Genomic DNA, 20,242 nt, shown 5'->3' with positions numbered 1-20,242 from the left:
TGCTTCCTGAGATTTCTCAGGAGGCAGGTCAGGTGGTCTGGTATTCCCATCTTTTAAAGAATTTTCCACAGTTTGTTGTGATCCACACAGTCAAAGGCTTCCGCATAGTCAATAAAGCAGAAGGCGATATTTTTCTGGAACTCTCTTGTGTTTTCAATGATCCAACAGATGTTGGCAATTTGATCTCTGGTTTCTCTGCCTTTTCTAAATCCAGCTTCAACATCTGGAAGTTTTCGGTTCATGCACTGTTGAAGCCTGGCTTGGAGAATTTTGAGAATTGCTTTGCTAGCGTGGGAGATGAGTAAAATTGTACAGTAATTTGAACATTCTTTGGCATTGCCTTTCTTAGGGATTGGAATGAAAACTGACCTTTTCCAGTCCTGTGGCCACTGCTGAGTTTTCCAAATTTGCTGACTGACATATTGAGTGCAGCACTTTCACAGCATCATCTTTTAGGATTTGAAAGAGCTCAACTGGAATTCCATCACCTCCACTAGCTTTGTTCGTAGTGATGCTTCCCAAGACCCACTTGACTTTGCATTCCAGGATGTCTGGCTCTAAGTGAGTGATCACACCATCAAGGTGTGAAGTCTGGGTCATGAAGATCTTTTTTGTGTAGTTCTGTGTATTCTTGCCACCTCTTCTTATATCTTCTGCTTCTGTTAGGTTCATATCATTTCTGTCCTTTATTGTGCCCATCTTTGCATGAAATGTTCCTTGGTATCTCTAATTTTGCAGAGATCTCCAGACTTTCCCATTCTATGTTTTCCTCTATTTCTTTGCACTGGTCACTGAGGAAAGTTTTCTTATCTCTCCTGGCTATTCTTTGGAACTCTGCCTTCAAATGGGTATATCTTTCCTTTCCTCCTTTGCTTTCACTTCTCTTCTCTTCTCAGCTATTTGTAAGGTCTCCTCAGACAACCATTTTGCCTTTTTGCATTTCTTTTTCTTGGGGATGGTCTTGATCCTTTGAAAAATGTATATATCTATACAGTTTTAACATTCTTATATAGTCCCATGAAGAAAGAGTTCTTTAATTTCTAGTGGGTACAGTATTTTTCAGTAGGTATTCTCTGGTTCTACATCAGTTTCGGGTATTTGTGCCTTGTGGATCCAGAGATATTTGGGGCCCTGGTATGTGTACCTGTGTATTTATCTCATGATCCTCCTGACTCAGTGAGAAGGGAGAATGGGGTCTCCTGGGCTTCTTGCCACAGGCTTGGGTTCCAGGTAGCTGGCTGATAAGTAAATTTTCCCCTTCCATGCTGTGGCTCAGATGGTAAAGAATCTGTCTGCAACGCAAGACACCCATGTTCGATCCCTGGGTCAGAAAGATCCCCTGGAAAAGGGAATGGCAACCTGCTCCAGTATTCCTACCTGGAGAATTCCAAGGACAGAAGATCCTGGAGAGTTACAGTCCATTGGATTGCAAAGTGTTGAACACCACTGAGTGACTAACACTTTCACTTCACATGCCCTAACCACTAACCCTGCAAGGACTCCCATGCCCCTCACCACTGGGTCTGTTCTTGGGGCTTCTGCAGGCCTCTCCCAAAGACAAACTCAGAGCCTCTCTTCATTTTAAAACTTTTCCTGGCCGTTACATCTAGAAAATCCCAAAAGGTACAGATGATGGTGTTTTTTTTTTTTTTTCCTCAGAGTAGTAAAATTAAAAAACTTAAGAAAATTTTATAGAAGCCAATGATTCTGGATTTCTCAACTAATACACATTTGTTGTGAAAATACAAGCAATACTGAAGCATATCACTTAAGTAAAAAGTTTCTCTGCAGGTGTTAATTTGCTGGGCAGAGGGCTCATGAGTTTCAATTGTAATAGATACTAACACAGGGTACATCCTTGCAAGTGTTCACCATCTTGATGGGGGAGAAAAGGGCCTCATGTTCATGAGTGGAAAAGGGTTCTTATGTTCATTTGCATTTCCCTGATTACAGTGGAGCCCAAAACTTTGTTTTGGGGCTCCAAAATCACTGCAGAAGGTGACTGCAGCCATGAAATTAAAAGACGCTTACTCCTTGGAAGAAAAGCTATGACCAACCTAGACAGCTTATTAAAAAGCAGAGACATTACTTTGCCAACAAAGGTTGGTCTAGTCAAAGCTTTGGTTTTTCCAGTAGTCATGTATGGATGTGAGAGTTGGACTATAAAGAGAGCTGAGTGCAGAAGAATTGATGCTTTTGAACTGTGGTGTTGGAGAAGACTCTTGAGAGTCCCTTGGACAGCAAGGAGATCCAGCCAGTCCATTCTACAGGAAATCAGTCCTGCATATTCATTGGAAGGACTGATGCTGAAGCTGAAAGTCCAATACTTTGGCCAACTGATGCGAAGAACTGACTCATTAGAAAAGACCCTGATGCTGAGAAAGACTGAAGGCGGGAGAAGGGAACGACAAAGAACGAGATGGTTGGATGGCATCACCGACTCAATGGACATGAGTTTGGGTAAACTCCTGGAATTGGTGATGGACAGGGAGGCCTGGCCTCCCTGCAGTCCACGGGGTCGCAAAGAGTCGGACACAACTGAGCAAGTGAACTGAACTGATTACACTGGAGTCGAATATCTTTTATATTTCATTATATGGCTCCTTTATGAGGCAGAAAGTAAAAGTTATCCTGTATTGTACTTGGGGTTTGGGTAAGAGGCCAGAGAGCCGGGTGGGCCAGGCCTCCTCTGCCACAAGTTGGGGTTCGCTCGCCATGACTGTGACTGTAAAACGCAATACTGAGAAAAAGTAACAAATCTCGGTTGTCATAATTGACTGTCACAAAGTCCCCTCGACTGCCCGTGAACTACACCACGTATGGGTCATCTTACTTGCTGGTCAACGTCAGGTTCCCGGAAAGCGAGGGTCCGGCGCGCAACACGGCGGCTTCCAAGGTGGTGTAGCCAGCGAGCTGCCCGCTTTCCCCGCGGGCCTTCCGCTCCGAACGCAGACACATTCCCGTCCCTCTCCCCGCACCCGCCTGGGCGGAGACCACCGTCTGCGGCCCATCCCGGGGCTCGGCCGCACCCTCTCCTCGGTGGCAGGTCCGCATGCCCAGTGCCTCCACCCTCTGTGGTGCCGGCCAACATTCGCGCTGTTACCCACCGGAGCCCCAGGCTGGACGCCTGCGCACCCCCGGGAACACCAGGCACCGAGGCGGGCTGACCCAGCGGGAACCCGAGCAGCCACCGCCTCCAGCCCCACCCACCGCGCCCCGAGCCGCGGACACTGGGGTGTGCGCATGCGCACCATGCCCGCTCCGCGTCCGGTAGCTGTCGCCATGGTGACCGGAGCCCCGGCCGCCCCGCCCCCCGCGCCGCCGCCCGGCGGGCCTGGCCGCGACCCAGAGTGGGGTGAAGGGTAAGGGGTGAAAGGGTCAGCTCGGGATGGGGGTGCGCTTGGGGTGAGGAAGTATCACGGGGTGAGGGGTAAGCAGATTGGCCAGGTTGCGGAGACCTTGGGTCAAGGGGTGAGCGGAGAGGGTCCGAGATGAGTGGGGGCTAGGTGACGGGAGCTTGGGTGAGGGGCGAGGGGTGAGAGGGTCGGTTTGGGTGGGCGGTCTGCAGAAAGAACCTCGTGGGATTATGTTAGGGGGTGGGGACCTCTCAGAGGAGGAGGCGCCTCTGTGGGGTGGGGGGGGTCTGTCGGGGGCAGGGCCTGGCCGGGGGTGGGGCGGTGGTGACCTGAGAGGGGTGGCGAGCAGGGGAAGTGAAGGCCCGGGGGGTGTGGCCCGGGTCTGGAGGTGGGCCCGGGCCCGGACGGACGCCGGGTCTGGTTGGGTGAGGGAACCGAGCCCTGTCCGGGAGGGGGCGGGGTGGGCTGGGGAGGGCCCGGTCCGGGGGTGGGCCCGCCCCACAGCCCGGCCCCGCCCGGCCCCACTGGCCGCGTCCGGTCCTCCAGGAGCTGCAGCCCGGGCGTCCGTGCTGCGGGCCGGCCGAGGAGGGGCACGCACGGACACCGGCGCCCGCCCGCCCGCCTGCAGCATGTGGAAGCTGGGCCGAAGCCGGGTGCTCCTGGACGAGCCCCCCGAGGAGGAGGACGGCCTGCGGGGGGGGGCGCCGCCCGCCACCGCCCCCGCCGCCGCTCAGGTGAGGGGGCGCCGGGGGGGCGGGGCGCGGGGGGCGGGTAGGGTGATGCAGGTAGGCATGAGCGGGGCTGAGGCCTGGCCGCGCAGTGGGGGAGGCGCACAGGTGGGGCGCGCAGGTGAGGCCCGCGCCGCGCGGCCCTTTAATTTCCCGAGGCTGGTCCGGGCCCGGCCGCTGTGCCCCGTGGTGACCGCCCCCCCCGCCACGTTACGAATGACTGAACCCAGCGCCCCGCCGCCCCTCGCGCGGGTTTGGGATGGCGGGCGCAGTTCCCGGAGGTGGGAACCTCGGGCCGTGGCCTTCCAGCGGCGCGGGGGGAACTGTCTGCCGAGTGGACGCGACCCTGGCCCCGGCCCGGGCCCATCAGTCCAGCGCCGAGTCCGGGGCCGCGCGCCGGGCTGGGCTGGATTCACCGGCGAGGCCTGGACTGGAGGAGGGCACCGGCCCGCCGGCGAGGTCAGGAGCTTCTGGGGACTGCAGCGCGCGCGCCGAGTGCGCTAAATACCTCTTCAGATAACAAACAGACCTTCACCTCTGTTTAAACCCTCGGTTGGAGGAAGAAGGCAGATGGCCTTTATTTAGACAGACACTGCCGTTACAAGTTCGGAGATATGCCTGGAATGTTTAGAATTTTTTAATTAAAAAGGACCCCAGGTGGATCCTGTGCGCGTTACGTACGCTCCCCTCCACCCCACCCCCAACGCGGTGTTCCTTTTCCTATGCAATGAAATTAGGTCAGAAATTCAGCTTTTTTAACAATGACGGTGGTCATACAACAACTTCTTGTTTGTTAAATGTTTGGAAACCCTCTCCTGTTGCTGTTGGCGTAGGACGGAAGTTAATGGTGATCTGTGCCTCTCTTCTCGGCACTTGGAAATAGTTCACGAGGTTGTTTCTTTCCCAGTTGGTTCTAAATAACTTCCCTTGGAACTGAAGTTGCTTCATTTGGAATTTTTTTTAGTAGGAGTTAAATACCCTTGGATAAGCATTTAAATATGATCCCTGTCTGTAGGGTCTTTCAGAAACCACTTCTTGGTAGTTTTAGTGCTCACCCTACTATTTACTTTTTAAATCTCAAAATTTTATGGTTATTCTAAACAACAGCTTTCTTAAATATAATGTTGAGAATTTAAGTGCAGTTTAAATGTGGTTACAGACTTATTTAATTCTGTAAATAACTATTATTGGTCAAAGATAAGCAGTATTGTCTCTGAATGAACTTAAAATTTTATAATCTAATTTATAATCTATTCTTCTATGTTCCGCTTCTGTTTCTCCTAATGAATCCCAAAACAGGTTTTTTTCCCCTTTTAAGTTAAATTCAGTTCAGTTCAGTTGCTCAGTCGTGTCTGACTCTTTGCGAACCCATGAACTGCAGCACGCTAGACCTCCCTGTCCATCACCAACTCCCGGAGTTCACTCAAACTCATGGCCATTGAGTTGCTGACCTCATCCAACCACCTCATCCTCTGTCGTCCCCTTCTCCTCCTGCCCTCAATCTTTCCCAGCATCAGGGTCTTTTCAAATGAGTCAGCTCTCGGCATCAGTGGCCAACTGTTGGAGTTTCAGCTTCAACATCAGTTCCTCCAATGAACACCCAGGACTAATCTCCTTTAGGATGGACTGGTTGGATCTCCTTGCAGTTCAAGGGACTCTCAAGAGTCTTCTCCAACACCACAGTTCAAAAGCATTAATTCTTCGGCGCTCAGCCTTCTTCACAGTCCAACTCTCACATCCATACATGAGTACAGGAAAAACCATAGCCTTGACTAGACGAACCTTTGTTGGCAAAGTAATGTCTCTGCTTTTTATTATGCTATCTAGGTTGGTCATAACTTTCCTTCCAAGGAGCAATCGTCTTTTAATTTCATGGGTGCAGTCACCATCCACAGTGATTTTGGAGCCCAGAAAAATAAAGTCTGACACTGTTTCCACTGTTTCCCCATCCATTTGCCATAAAGTGATGGGACCGGAATCCATGATCTTAGTTTTCTGAATGTTGAGCCAACTTTTTCACTGTCCTCTTTCACTTTCATCAAGAGGCTCTTTAGTTCTTCTTCACTTTCTGCCATAAGGGTAGTGTCATCTGCATATCTGAGGTTATTGATATTTCTCCCAGCAGTCTGGATTCCAGCTTGTGCTTCCTCCAGCCCAGCATTTCTCATGATGTATTCTGCATATAAGTTAAAAAAGCAGGGTGACAATATACAGCCCTGACGTACTCCTTTTCCTATTTGGAACCAGTCTGTTGTTCCATGTCCAGTTCTGACTGTTGCTTCCTGACCTGCATACAGATTTCTCAAGAGGCAGGTCAGGTGGTCTGGTATTCCCATCTCTTTGGGAATTTTCCACAGTTTATTGTGATCCACACAGTCAAAGGCTTTGGCATAGTCAATAAAGCAGAAAAGGATGTTTTTCTGGAGTTCTCTTGCTTTTTCAATGATCCAGCGGTTGTTGGTGATTTGATCTCTGGTTCCTCTGCCTTTTTCTAAAACCAGCTTGAACATCTGGAAGTTCACAGTTCACATATTGCTGAAGCCTGGCTTGGAGAATTTTGAGCATTACTTAACTAGCATGTGAGATGAGTGCAATTGTGCATTAGTTTGAGCATTCTTTGGCATGACCTTTCTTTGGGATTGGAATGAAAACTGACCTTTTCCAGTCCTGTGGCCACTGTTGAGTTTTCCAAATTTGCTGGCATATTGAGTGCAGCACTTTCACAGCATCATCTTTTAGAATTTGAAATAGCTCAGCTGGAATTCGATTGCCTCCACTAGCTTTGTTCATAGTGATACTTCCTAAGGTCCACCTGACTTCACATTCCAGGATGTCCAGCTCTAGGTGAGTGTGAGTGATCACACCTTTGTGATTATCTGGGTCGTGAAGATCTTTTTTGTATAGTTCTTCTGTGTATTCTTGGCCACCGCTTCTTGATATCTTCTGCTTCTATTAGGTCCATACCATTTCTGTCCTTTAACAGAGAAAAGTTGGAAGGATAGGAGATTAAGCACCCACATATATACTACCTAGACATAACGATTGTTATTTAATCGCTCAATCCTTTCCAACTCTTTGCCACCCCACGGACTCCAGGCTTCTCTGTCCATGGGATTTTCCAGAAATTTTATTAGAGTGGGATACCGTTTCTTTCTCCAGGGCATCTTCCTGACCCAGGGATCAAACCTGTGTCTCTTCAAGTTTATAGAATTACAGTCTATACCATTTTTTTTTCCTCTGTGTGTACTTGTATGTGTTTTAATAGACCTTTTTTTTTTTTAGGTACACAACAACACTCAGTGGAAAACAGAGTTCCCATATACCCCCTGTCCCCACACATGTACAGCCTCCCCGATACTAGCAAAATCCCATTTGTTACAGCCAAGGAACCTCCACTGACACACTGTTATTGCCCAGAATCCACAGTTTACATTAAGGTTCCCTCTTGGTGTTGTCTGTTCTGTGGATTAGACAAGTGTATAGTGACATGAATTCACCATTATAGTGCCATGTAGTATAGTTTCACTGCCCTAAAAATCCCCTCTGCTCTGCCTATTCATCCCTCCCCTGCCCCCCACAACCACTGATCTTTTTGCTGTCTCCATAGTTTTGCTTCTCCAGAATGTCAGAGTTGAATCATAAGATATGCAGCTTGTACAGATTGACTTCTCTTACTGGCTGAGCAGTGTGCATTTAAGGATCCTCCGTGTCTTTTCACGGCTTGATAGCTCATTTCTTTTTAATGCGGAATAATATCCCATTGTCTGGATGTACCAGTTTACCAGTTCACTGCAGAGTGGCATCTTGGTTGCTTCCAGGTTTTAGAAATTTTAAATAAAGCTTCTGTAAAACATCATGTGCAGGGTTTTGTGTGGATGTTAGTTTTTAACTCGTTTGGATAGATACCAGGGACTGTGATTCCTGGATCATAGAGTAAGAGTATATTCTGTTTGTTAGAACCAGACTGTCTGCACAGTGGCTGCACCAGTTTGCATGCCCACCAGCAATGAGTGAGACTTCCTGTTGCTTCCTGTGCTTGCCAGCATGTGATGTCAGTGTTCTGCATTTTGGTCATTCTGATAGATGAGGACTGGCATCTCACTGTTGCTTAATTTGCATTTCCCTGATAACATTTGATGCAGAACATCTCTTCATCTTGCTCATTTGCCATCCGTATAGGCTACCCACTCCAGTATTCTTGGGCTTCTCTTGTGGCTCAGCTGGTAAAGAATCCACCTGCAATGCAGGAGACCTAGGTTTGAATCCTAGGTTGGGAAGATCCCTTGGAGAAGGGAAAGGCTACGCACTCCAGTATTCTAGCCTGGAGAATTCCATGAATTGTATAGTCCATGGGGTCACAAAGAGTCGGACACAACTGAGCGACTTTCACTCACTCCTGTCTCCTTCAGTGAGATGACTGTTCAGATTTTCTTGCACCATTTTTTAATTGAGTTGCTTTTTTCCCCTTATTGTTGAGTTTTAAGAATTCTTTGTGTATTTTAGATAGCAGTCATTTATGAGACGGAGAAGGCAATGGCAACCCACTCCAGTACTCCTGCCTGGAAAATCCCGTGGACAGAGGAACCTGGTGGGCTGCAGTCCATGGGGTTGCTACGAGTCAGACACGACTGAGCGACTTCACTTTCACTTTTCACTTTCATGCACTGGAGAAGGAAATGGCAACCCACTCCAGTGTTCTTGCCTGGAGAATCCCAGGGATGGGGGAGCCTGGTGGGCTGCCGTCCATGGGGCTGCATAGAGTCAGACACGACTGAAGTGACTTAGCAGCAGCAGCAGCATTTATGAGATGTGTCTTTTCCAAATATTTCCTCCCAGTCTATGGCATATCTTTTCATTATCTTAACATTATATTTCACAGAGCAGAAGTTTTTAATTTTAATTAAGTCTAGGTTATCAGTTACCTCTTTCATAGATCACATCTTTGGTGGTGTTTCCCCAAAGGCGTCTATATTTTATCCTGGGTTACCTTCTAGGAGTGAGATTTGACTGCAGTTTCTATCTTACTTTATCAAGTGTATCTATAGTTTGGTGTGTTGAAAAAACTTTGCTATAGAAAAACAAAGACTTTTTGTGGCAAGTTAGTCATACTCTAAATTTAGTTCATTTCATCAGGTAGATTGATATTTATCCCAAAGCCAGCTTCTCTTAGAATTAAATTTTAAAATTTATGACAAGTCTAAAATAAAACTTCTGCCTACAAAATTTTATTTTAAAGTTGAAAGGAGTAGGAGTTAATACAGAAGGATTTAATGGATCTGTTAAATTGTGTCTCATTAGAAAGACATTCTCATTCCTCATTCTCACTCTACTTCATTTTCAGTCCATACCTTCCCCCCACCCCTCCCTGTCCCCTCAAAAAAGTCAGTTCATATTAAAACATGTAGGCTGGGAGTGCCCTTTATCTTATTCCAGAAAGGCATTTAATTTGTGTTCAAATCTGGTCAGTCGACTTACTTGAAAATCGGGTCACACAGCTATAATCTGTGTCGTTTTTTAAAAAAAGAAAAAATAGCTTAATGTTAGGTTCTAGTAAGTTTGAAATGTGAGGCATTCAGTCATTCCTTGGATTTAAGGAACACTTGCTGCTGCTGCTGCTGCTGCTGCTGCTAAGTCGCTTCAGTCGTCTCCGACTCTATGCGACCCCATAGACAGAGGCCCACCAGGCTCCCCTGTCCCTGGGATTCTCCAGGCAAGAACACTGGAGTGGGTTGCTATTTCCTTCTCCAATGCATGAAAGTGAAAAGTGAAAGGGAAGTCGCTCAGTTGTGTCCGACTCTTATCGACCCCATGGACTACAGCCTACCAGGCTCCTCCATCCATGGGATTTTCCAAGCAAGAGTACTGGAGTGGGGTGCCATTGCCTTCTCTGAAGGAACACTTAACTGTTACTAAAATACGTTTAACATTATAGAAAGCAAATTTATATGAGTCTCTCCGTAGACAACTAGCCTTTTTTGTCATGAATATGCATCTATTTTGTATTAAAGTATAACAGTGAGGTTTTTAAGGTGAAACATTTATTATAATCATTTAAAAAAGATTTAGAAGTTTTAGTGAATCTAATGTTTGTTTAAACAACATCTGCTATGCATATCGTAAAACATTTCTGGATGTTCAATATTGGGTCTTCTTCCTCTTTCCAGTAGGAAGTACCATTACTTTTTTTAATATAGCTACCCATGAAGCATTTATGTACATACATAAATGTATGTTTAAAATCACATATTTGCTTTTCCACCACAAACTATTTTGTGTACTTGGAATGGTTCCCTCAATAAATAATATATGTATCATGGGGCACTTCCTGTCTCAAGCCTACAGCTGGGGAAAAAACCATCCTTAAGGCTGGGTATTATTAAATGCCAGAATTTATCTGGTTGGACCTCTCCTGATGGATGTGGAGGCAGCTGTCTTTAGGCGCTGCTCCTGGGAACTGCGTGAGTGGTAAGAGGAGAAGTTGGTCTGAGATGATCCACATGAGGGAGGGTTCAGCTGGTTTTCACTTGCTTCAAGCTGCACTACACAGGGTCCTGAGTGTTAGTTGCTCAGTCATGCCCAACTCTTTGCAACCCACCAGGCTCCTCTGTCCGTGGGTTTTTCCAGGCAAGAATACTGGAGTGGGTTGCCATTGCCTTCTCCAGCTGCAATTGAACATCTTGAGAAGCAAAACTCAGGGCATTTTGGACATATTTTCATTTAAATATGAAAAAGCTTTATTTAAAAATTTAAAAGACTTTATTTACAAGTTTAAAAGGCTTAGACATACTCTGTAGGCATTCCAAAAAAAGTCAGAGAACGTTTCAGGTGTTTTTTACTCTGCCTTGAGGATAGGAAAAACCAAGAGTCTTAGTTGAGATAACACAGAATCTTTCATGTGTGGTGCTGGGAGGGGTCTGTTGAAGTCTGTTATTGTGAGTTAGTGTGTTGCCTGTGAGGTCAACATTAATAACTTTGCAGTATGTGTTAAATAAAGTTTTATACACTTCCCAGGTGGCTCAGTGGGAAAGAATCTGCCTGCCATTGCAGGAGACCACAGGTTCAGTCTCTTGAGTTGAGAAGATCCCCTTGCAGGAGGAAATGGCAACACACTCCAGTATTCTTACCTGGGAAATCCTGTGGACAGAGGAGCCTGGCAGGCTACAGCCCGTGGGGTCTCAAAAGTGTCAGACACGAATTAGCGACTAAACAGCAACACCAAGGTTTCATACCGAAACACGCACAAAACAAGGATATATATTGAACGACTGAAGAAAATGTGACCAGAGGCTCACAGGAACTTGACCCTGTATTTCCTGTAAGAGCAGCAATTCAGTATTTGCTGATTCATAGCTGTCTTGAATATTGAAAATCAACTGTATTTTACATTTGAATAACTTAAGGAAGCTAAAGAACTTGTGTAGAGTTATGTAGCTACTAACAGGAATTTGAATCCAGGTTTCATATTTTATATTTAAAGTGGTGGCGGTGGTTTAGTCACTAAGTCGTGTCCGACTCTTGTGACCCCATGGACTGTATCCCACCAGGCTCCTTCGTCCATGGGATTCTCCAAGCAAGAATACTGGAGTGGGTTGCCATTTCCTTCTCCAGGGGATCTTCCTGACCCAGGAATTGAACCCAGGTCTCCTGCATTGCAGACAGATGCTTTAGTGACTGAGCTATGAAGGAAGCCAGTATTTAAAGTATTAGGGCTTCAATAATTAGTGCCTTAAAAAGCAGTGATAAAATTATGTCTTGGCTCAAATTTCAGTATAACAAACATCCTAATATACTTCTTTTTTTTTTTTTTGGCCGTGCTTAAGTATTGTAATAATGAGTATATTTATAGAAGTCTTACTGTGGAAGGTAAATGGCTCTCTGGTGAATTAGCAGGTGAAGTAGAGAACTGTCGTGCACACACCTGTTTCTTTATGCACCTCCCTTTTAACTTCGTTATTTGAAGAAGAGCAGGTAGAATTTAAGCTGATTACTAAAGAAAGATAGTGAGGGAGGGAGGAAATGGCATAGCTTTGGACTCCAAATAGCTTGGGGAATAGAAAATGAACCAGTTTAATTGGTATAGAAGGTTTGTACAGGGAGAACTGGGAAACCCCACTGAGGGGTTTAGACTTCACCTTGGAGGTAAGTATTGAGGCCTCTGAGTCATGGGATTAGAGGCGAGGTGCAGGTAAAACAGGTAGGATCCTGGTATCGGAGTTCAGGCTGAAATAAGAGCCTGAATTCTAGATGGATTAGGTTTAGGACAAGTGGGAGGAAGCGAGCTTGCCAAGCCAATGGAAAGAGAGGTGGTGCCTTTTGAAGTGAAGGTCAGAGGCTGAAGGGCACCTGGAGTGATGAGGAAGATGGTGTCACCTCTGAGCAGCAGGGAATCCTGTGCGCGTTGACTGTGGACATGTGACTTAGAGGCAGCTTCTACCAGACACCCCCATGGCTGAGCCACACAGGGAGAGTGCTGGGTAGGAGTCAGAGGACTCATCATTTGTGAGAAACTCCAAGAGCCTGGCTCTCCGTTGATGAATGAACTGGGACCACTGGCAAGGGAGTTGGTAGCCTGGCATCAGCAGACAGTCCTGGTTCCCCACCCCATCTCAGCAATTGTGAGACATGGGGCCAGTGAGTGCGTTATTCACTCTGCAGAGCCCCTGTTCTAAGCCAGAGGGTTAGAGCAGGAGTGGAGGAGCTGACTGTAAAGGGCCACATGGTGTCCATCACAGATGTGCAACTCTGCAGCTGTCGTGTGCAGACAGCTATGACCTGTGTTGGTGAACAAGCGTGGCTGTGCTCCAATAAAACTGTAGGTACACAGGCAGGGCTGGGCTATTCTTTGCTGACCCTGGTTTAGAATAAAGATCTTTGAAGTCTATGCTAATTATGAGGCAACCTAATTCATTAGAGTTTTGCAGTGTGGAATTTGTTGTGATTTAGGATACAAGTAGGAAGTCTTAGTTGCTAAACTTGGAAATTAATGGCAGATGCTGGAGTTCCTTATATTCTTCCTGGGCTTACATTTTATTAATTGGCCAGTGAACATTTGTGTATCTTTCTGTGCTTTCACATAAATTGTCTACTCTGGCCCTTTACTTCTCATTCCATGATGAAATGAGTCATGCTTTATAGTCAAGGAGACAACATGAAGAACAGCACAGTGATCTTCTGCATCATCTCAACCCAAACAGCACGTGGAGGCGAAGGGAACCCGGAGGTGTTTTGTCAACAGTTAAGAACTGTGTATAGTGGTGTTCATCTTAGTTCTGTAGAGCCTAGGGACTGGCAGGTGCCCTTTTGGGAGAAACTGTTGACTTCCCACTATATGTTCGTCGTGTGCACAGCCCCCCAACTGGAGATTTCACTCCCAGCATGCCTTGCACCAGCAAGAGCTCTGCATCCAGGTCTGGGGAGTCACGTGGGAGGAACCAAGTGTGCTTGCCCACCTGCTTCCCATTCCCTTGGCACTTTGATCAATGATGGTGGGGCTGTCCTCTGCTCTGGAGGGGGTGGGGTATGGTGGGGTATGGTGTTGGTGTAGTGTTCTGTTCTGTTGTGCTGTATTCTTGCAGCAAATTTTATTATAACTAGAGGCTTTATGACATACATCTACCCAGTTCAGTTCAGTCGCTCACTTGTGTCTGACTCTTTTCCACCCTGTGGACTGAAGCATGCCAGGCTTCCCTGTCCATCACCAAATCCCAGAGTTTTCTCATACTCATGTCCATTGAGTCGGTGATGCCATCCAACCATCTCATCCTCTGTGGTCCCCTTCTCCTCCTGTCCTCATCAGGGTCTTTTCAAATGAGTCAGCTCTTCGCATCAGGTGGCCAAAGTATTGGAGTTTCAGCTTCATCATCAGTACTTCCAGTGAATATTCAGGACTGATTTCCTTTAGGATGGACTGGTTGGATCTCCTTGCAGTCCAAGGGACTCTCAAGAGTCTTCTCCAACACCACAGTTCAAAAGCATCAATTGTTTGGCACTCAGCTTTCTTCATGGTCTGACTCTTAACATCCATACATGACTACTGGAAAAACCATAGCTTTGACAAGTGGACCTTTGTTGGCAAAGTAATGTCTCTGCAAAGTAATGTCTTTTTAACATGCTGTCTAGGTTGGTCATAACTTTTCTATCAAGGAGCAAGTGTTTTTTAATTTCATGGCTGCAGTCACCATCTGCAGTGATTTTGGAGCTCAAAAAAATAAAGTCTGACACTGTTTCCACTGTTTTGCCATCTATTTGCCATGAAGTGATGGGACCAGATGCCATGATCTTAGTTTTCTGAATGTTGAGTTTTAAGCCAACTTTTTCACTCTCCTCTTTCACCTTCATCAAGAGGCTCTTTAATTCTTCTTCGCTTTCTGCTATAAGAGTGGTGTCGTCTGCATATCTGAGGTTATTGATATTTCTCCCGGCAATCTTGATTCCAGCTTGTGCTTCCTCCATCCCAATATTTCTCATGATATACTCTGCATATAAGTTACATAAGCAGGGTGACAGTGTACTGCCTTGATGTACTTCTTTCCCAATTTGTAACCAGTCTGTTGTTCCATGTCCAGTTCTAACTGTTGCTTCCTGACCTGCATACAGATTTCTCAGGAGGTAGGCAGGTGGTCTGGTATTCCCATCTCTTTCAGAATTTTCCACAATTTCTTGTGATCCATACAGTCAAAGGCTTTGGCATAGTCAATAAAGCAGAAGGAGATGTTTCTCTGGAACTCTCTTGCTTTTTCAATGATCCAGCAGATGTTGGCAATTTGATCTCTGGTTCCTCTGCCTTTTCTGAATCCAGCTTTAACATCTGGAAGTTCACGGTTCACGTAATGTTGAAGCCTGGCTTGGAGAATTTTGAGCATTACTTTACTAGCATGTGAGATGAGTGCAATTGTGTGGTAGTTAGAACATTCTTTGGCATTGCCTTTCTTAGGGATTGGAATGAAAACTGACCTTTTTCAGTCCTGTGGCCACTGCTGAGTTTTCCAAATTTGCTGGCATGCTAAGTGCAGCACTTTCACAGCATCATCTTTTAGGATTTGAAAGAGCTCAACTGGAATTCCATCACCTCCACTAGCTTTGTTAGTAGTGATGCTTCCTAAGGCCCACTTGACTTCACATTCCAGGCTGTCTGGCTCTAGGTGAGTGATCACACCATTGTGGTTATCTGGGTCATGAAGATCTTTTTTGTGTAGTTCTGTGCATTCTTGCCATCTCTTCTTATATCTTCTGCTTCTGTTAGGTCCATACCATTTCTGTCCTTTACTGTGTTCATCTTTGCATGAAATGTTCCCTTGGCATCTTTGATTTTCTTGACGAGATCTCTAGTCTTTCCCATTCTGTTGTTTCCCTCTATTTCTTTGCATCTACCCAGTGGCCTGCTCTACGTCATGTACCAGTTACTTCATTCTCCCTCTTCTGTATCAATTAAACTTTAAAATAAAACTTTAGTATTTCCTTGTAACTATTATATCTCATTTTAGATTTTCTTTGCTAGGTATTGTCGATAAGAGTCGGACACAACTGAGTGACTTCACTTTCACTTTTCACTTTCATGCATTGGAGAAGGAAATGGCAACCCACTCCAGTGTTCTTGCCTGGAGAATCCCAGGCACGGAGCAGCCTAGCGGGCTGCCTCTGTCTATGGGGTCGCACAGAGTCGGACACGACTGCAGCGACTTAGCAGCAGCAGCATAGTAAGTTTATTGACTGAAGGTAAATAATACTTCTTAAAAAGAAAGTTGTTTTATAGTGGTGTTTTAAACAATAAATGGAAAAGTTTTGTCCTAAGATGTAATTATAGACATTGGTTGATGTGGCAAGAAAGTGTGCTAAGAAATTTTACAGAGAAAAAACAGTGTATGACTATACTTAAGAGTGGTCATCTTCACACATTTCCATTTTTATCATAAGAAATATGTATATCCCCATGTTTTCTTTCCTGACACCAAGCAGTTCTCCAGTCCTCTGATACCAACTGGGTGTCGTCCAGTTCAGTTTCGTTCTGACACAGCCTCAAGTTAGCACAGACCCCCCAGGTTACGGGCTCAGTCCCACACAGCTGCCCCCATGTCAGAAGTCAGCCACCAACGGGTGGCCAGGCAAACAAGAGGAGCGAAGCCAGCACGATGGTGCAAAGGGAACCCCAGATCTGTGAAGCCTCAGACACACTGCCTTAACAATAAATGGTCCAGAAAAGCTCTTATGACTCCAGAGACCAGTTAAGAAGTTGCAGTCACCCAGGCCAGCGCAAAGCCAAGAGCAGCCGTGCTGAAGTGGTGACAGGCTGCTTCCCTTCCCGCACTCACAAGAGCCACGTCCACAAGTGCCCGTCAGCAGGACTCTCAGTGAGTGCCACGCTTACACTTGCCCAGTTACGTGCCCACGAGAAGCTCCTCACAGGTCAATTTCTCTCACCTGATTGGCATGATTGGCACCCCTGGGGCCACTGAGAACAAGGGGAGTTCAGCTGCTTGTGGTCAGAGAACCTGCAGCCCCACAGATGGATGCTAGATGGAGAAGCAGCTTACCGCTCTCAGCAGTGACAGGTGGAGAGAAGACACGTCCCCAGAGAAGGTTTGGAGGCTCCCAGGATCTAGCCAGGCTGATTGGTGAAAGTCTTTCCCCGTATGAAGCCAGTTCAGAAAGACTTGGAGAGGTAGCAGTTTTTACAAATGCCCAAATCCCAGCCAAAAATAATGAGGCAGATGAAGAAACAGGGAAATGTGGCCCAGTCATAGGATCAAAATACATATCCAGAAACTGACCCTAAAGAAACTAAGGTGTGTGAATTAATGAAGAATTCAAAATAATAGTCTTGAACTGTAGCTTAAGTATGCTACAGGAGGGCATAGTGAACTAACTGCAGTTGTGAAAATGAACAAAATGTAAATATCAACAGAAGAAAGAAAGAAAAAATATAGTCACTCAGTCCTGTCCAATTCTTTGTGACCCCATGGACTGTGTAGCCCACCAGGCTCCTCTGTCCATGGAATTGTCCTGGCAAGAATATTGGAGTGGGTTGCCATTCCCTTCTCTAGGGGATTTTCCCAACCCAGGAATCGAACCCAGTCTCCTGCATTGCAGGTGAATCTTTACTGAGCCACCAGGGAAGTAAATATCAAGAAAGAGAAAGGATAAAAAAGAACCAAACAAATTCTGGAGCTGAAGAATACAATACCTAAATTGAAAATTTCTCTAGAGTGTTCAACAGCAGAATTAGAATTTGAAGACAAGTCACTTGAAATTACCAAGTCAGGAGCAAAAAGGAAAAAGAATGATGAAGAGCGTGGAAAGCCTCGGAGGCTTATGGAACACTTAACGAGTAGACCAGTATATGTCGCGTGGGAGACCTAGGAGAAAGGTCAGGAAGCTTCTGAAACTCAGGGCAGGATACGGACATCCAAATTCAAGATGCCTAAAAGAGGCCCGGACCAAAACACGTTGTAATAAAACTCACAAGGCTGAAGCAAAGAGAGAATCTTGAAAACAGCAAGAAAAAAGCGAGTTGTCACAGGGGAGCTCCCGTAAGGTTCTCAGCAGGTGTTTCAGCAGTGACGTTGTAGGCCGAGAGGGAGTGGGGCGACGCATTCAAAGTGCTAGAAGAAAAGTGCCAGCCAGGGAAACTGGATCTGGCAAAACCGTCCTTCAACAGTGAAGGAGAAATAAGGCTTTCCAAGGGAAGTAAAAGCTGAGGGCGTGCACATCACTAGACCTGCTTTGCCAGAGATGCTAATGACAGGATGCAAGGTGTGACGTGAAAGCACATGAAAGCGTAACACTCTGTTAAAGGCGAGTATAGCGACAGGTGTGTGGACGCTCAGTCATGTCCAGCTCTTTGCAACCTCATGGATTGTAGCCCATCAGGCTCCTATGTCCATGGGATTTTCCAGGCAAGAATACTGGTGTGCATTGCCATTTCTGCCTCCAGGGGATCTTCCTAACCCAGGGATCGAACCCGCATTTCCTGGGGCTCCTTTGTTGGCAAGCGGATTCTTTACCACTGAGCTACCTGGGAAGCCCATAGAGAAAGGTCCAAAATCTGTAATACTGTCATGGTGGTACATAAATTAAAAAATAAAAAATGGTAACTATAGTAACTATAAAATATAAAAAGATGTAATTTGTGATGTTTATAACATAAGTGGGGGGAGATGTACAGGAGTAGAATTTTTGTGTGTGATTGAAATTAAGCAGTAATTAGTTTAAGAGATTGTTGTAACTATAAAATGTGTTATGTAACCTCCCCACGAAGAAAATACCCATAGGATAAAGATGGAAGATGAGAAAGGGATCGAAGCATGTCACTGCAGAACACCAAGGAAGCATGAAGGCAGGAAGCAAGAACAGAAAAGAGGAGCAAATAAACCGTAAGACAAAAAACAGTCAACAAAATGGAAATAGTAAGTGCTTCCCTGGTAGCTCAAATGGAAAAGAATCTGCCTGCAATGCAAGAGATCTGGCTTCAATCCCTGGGTCAGCAAGAACCCCTGTAGAAGGGCATGGCAACCCACTCTGGTATTCTTGCCTGGAGAATCCCATGGACGGAGTAGCCAGATGGGTCATAAAGAGTCAAACACAACTGAGTGACTAACATTTTCACTTTCACTATCAGTAATTACTTTCAGTGTAAATGTCTTAAACTCCCCAATCAAAAGATACAGAGTAGCTGAATAAACGTAAAAAATAAGTATGCAGGTACATCAAACAAAAATTTGAGTCAAAGATTCTCACAAGAGACAAAGAGGGTCATCATATGTTTATACATATTACATATATATTATATATATATATATATACATACACACACACATATATGTCCTATAAAGCTTTCAGTTTTCCAACACTGAGCAGAAGAGGTTAAATGACTGGTGGGCCATCGCTCACTGATTCAGTTTAGCCCCTCTCAGCCAACAGGGGAGGCATGGTTGTGGGAATGAAGGAGAGTTGTGACTGTAGGAGTTGCTTTTCCGGTGACCAGCCACCCCACCCCACCCCACCCCCAGTCCCGAAGTTCTGAAACCCCCAAGACCCCTGTGTCGTCATATTAGCATTCAAAAGACTATAAATTCCCAGACTTTGGTGACTTTGCGCCAGGAAACAAAGATCAAGTATTATTTTTACTGTACTAGATCCCCAATATTTGATTTATTGGAACTGTATGTGGATTTTGAGTTAAACTTTTTATTAAAATGTGTAAATGTTTTCTTAAAAATCTTTTAAAAAAGATCAAGTCTCAGTTTTTCTCTGTGTTTTTTTTCCTGTTGCTTTTATGCTGAGAAAGGCATTTCCTTCCTTGAGATCAGATTCTCCTTAGTTCCTTTATGGCTTCAGTTAAAAGGAACAGCTCTTTCATCTGTGTGGAATTTATTTTCTGTGAAAATAAGGATTTAAGTTTTTCCTCTCAAAATAGATAACCAATTGTTGTGAGTCTGTTTTGTTTTTCTTTAAATCATTTTTCTCTTACCCTCTTTGTCACATCACTCTTACTAAAATTCTTCTCTGTTAGGGTTTGTAGGGTTTTCCCTTCTCTTGTCTTGAACTCTGTGTATTCTCGTTCCATTTCCACAGTTTATGTACTGAAGTTTTATAATGTATTGAATAACTGGTGGCACAAATTGCGTTTTCTTAGCCTTTTAAAAATGCTTTTGTGAATTAAAAACATTGTTTAAAAATGCTTTTGTGAATTAAAAACACTGTGTGCCACATTCTTAAAAAGCAGATTTTTGGAGCCATCAAACCACTGCAGCTGCCCGATGGTGAGCCCAGAGGGGACTCACGCTGGCAAAGCACAGGATTCTGGCCCCAGAGAGTGAGGTGCACAGCAGAGGAATGATTTCAGTGAGCCCAGACTCTTGCATCTTGCCATGCATAGAGAAGCACTAAATTCCTTAACTTGGTTTTCTTTAATTATCAGTAATCTTTGGATGTTCCCACTACCTGGTCTGTGTTGCAAATATTCCTGTAGATCCAGCTGCTGCTCTGTCACTCCTCAGAGCAGTCCCTCAGGGCTACCTGGGAGCTGCCCGCAGGCTTGTGCCCTCAGGAAGTTCTTCAGATGAAACTGTTCAAATTTAGGTTGTGTTTTTTTTCTCCCAGTTGACACTTTCCTGTTTATTTATTGTATGTATGTGTCTTACTGAGCTAGATTATTATCTT

At 45.4% G+C, this 20,242-nt stretch overlaps 1 protein-coding gene across 1 annotated transcript in view; it reads left to right on the top strand.

Annotated features, from left to right (window-relative positions):
- Nucleotides 1–3,301: 3,301 nt before the first annotated feature.
- Nucleotides 3,302–20,242, top strand: part of TDRP (testis development related protein) — a 47,763-nt gene continuing 30,822 nt past the window's right edge. Inside the window, exons 1-2 of the mRNA XM_027548550.1 lie at nucleotides 3,302–3,362; nucleotides 3,903–4,090. Coding sequence (XP_027404351.1) covers nucleotides 3,986–4,090 — 105 coding nt within the window. The 5' untranslated portion in view covers nucleotides 3,302–3,362; nucleotides 3,903–3,985. The remainder of the gene's footprint in view (nucleotides 3,363–3,902; nucleotides 4,091–20,242) is intronic.

Source organism: Bos indicus x Bos taurus, chromosome 1 (genome assembly GCF_003369695.1).
Source record: "Bos indicus x Bos taurus breed Angus x Brahman F1 hybrid chromosome 1, Bos_hybrid_MaternalHap_v2.0, whole genome shotgun sequence".
NCBI classification, from domain to species: Eukaryota; Metazoa; Chordata; class Mammalia; order Artiodactyla; family Bovidae; genus Bos; species Bos indicus x Bos taurus.
This window is presented reverse-complemented; position numbering and strand designations above follow the sequence as displayed.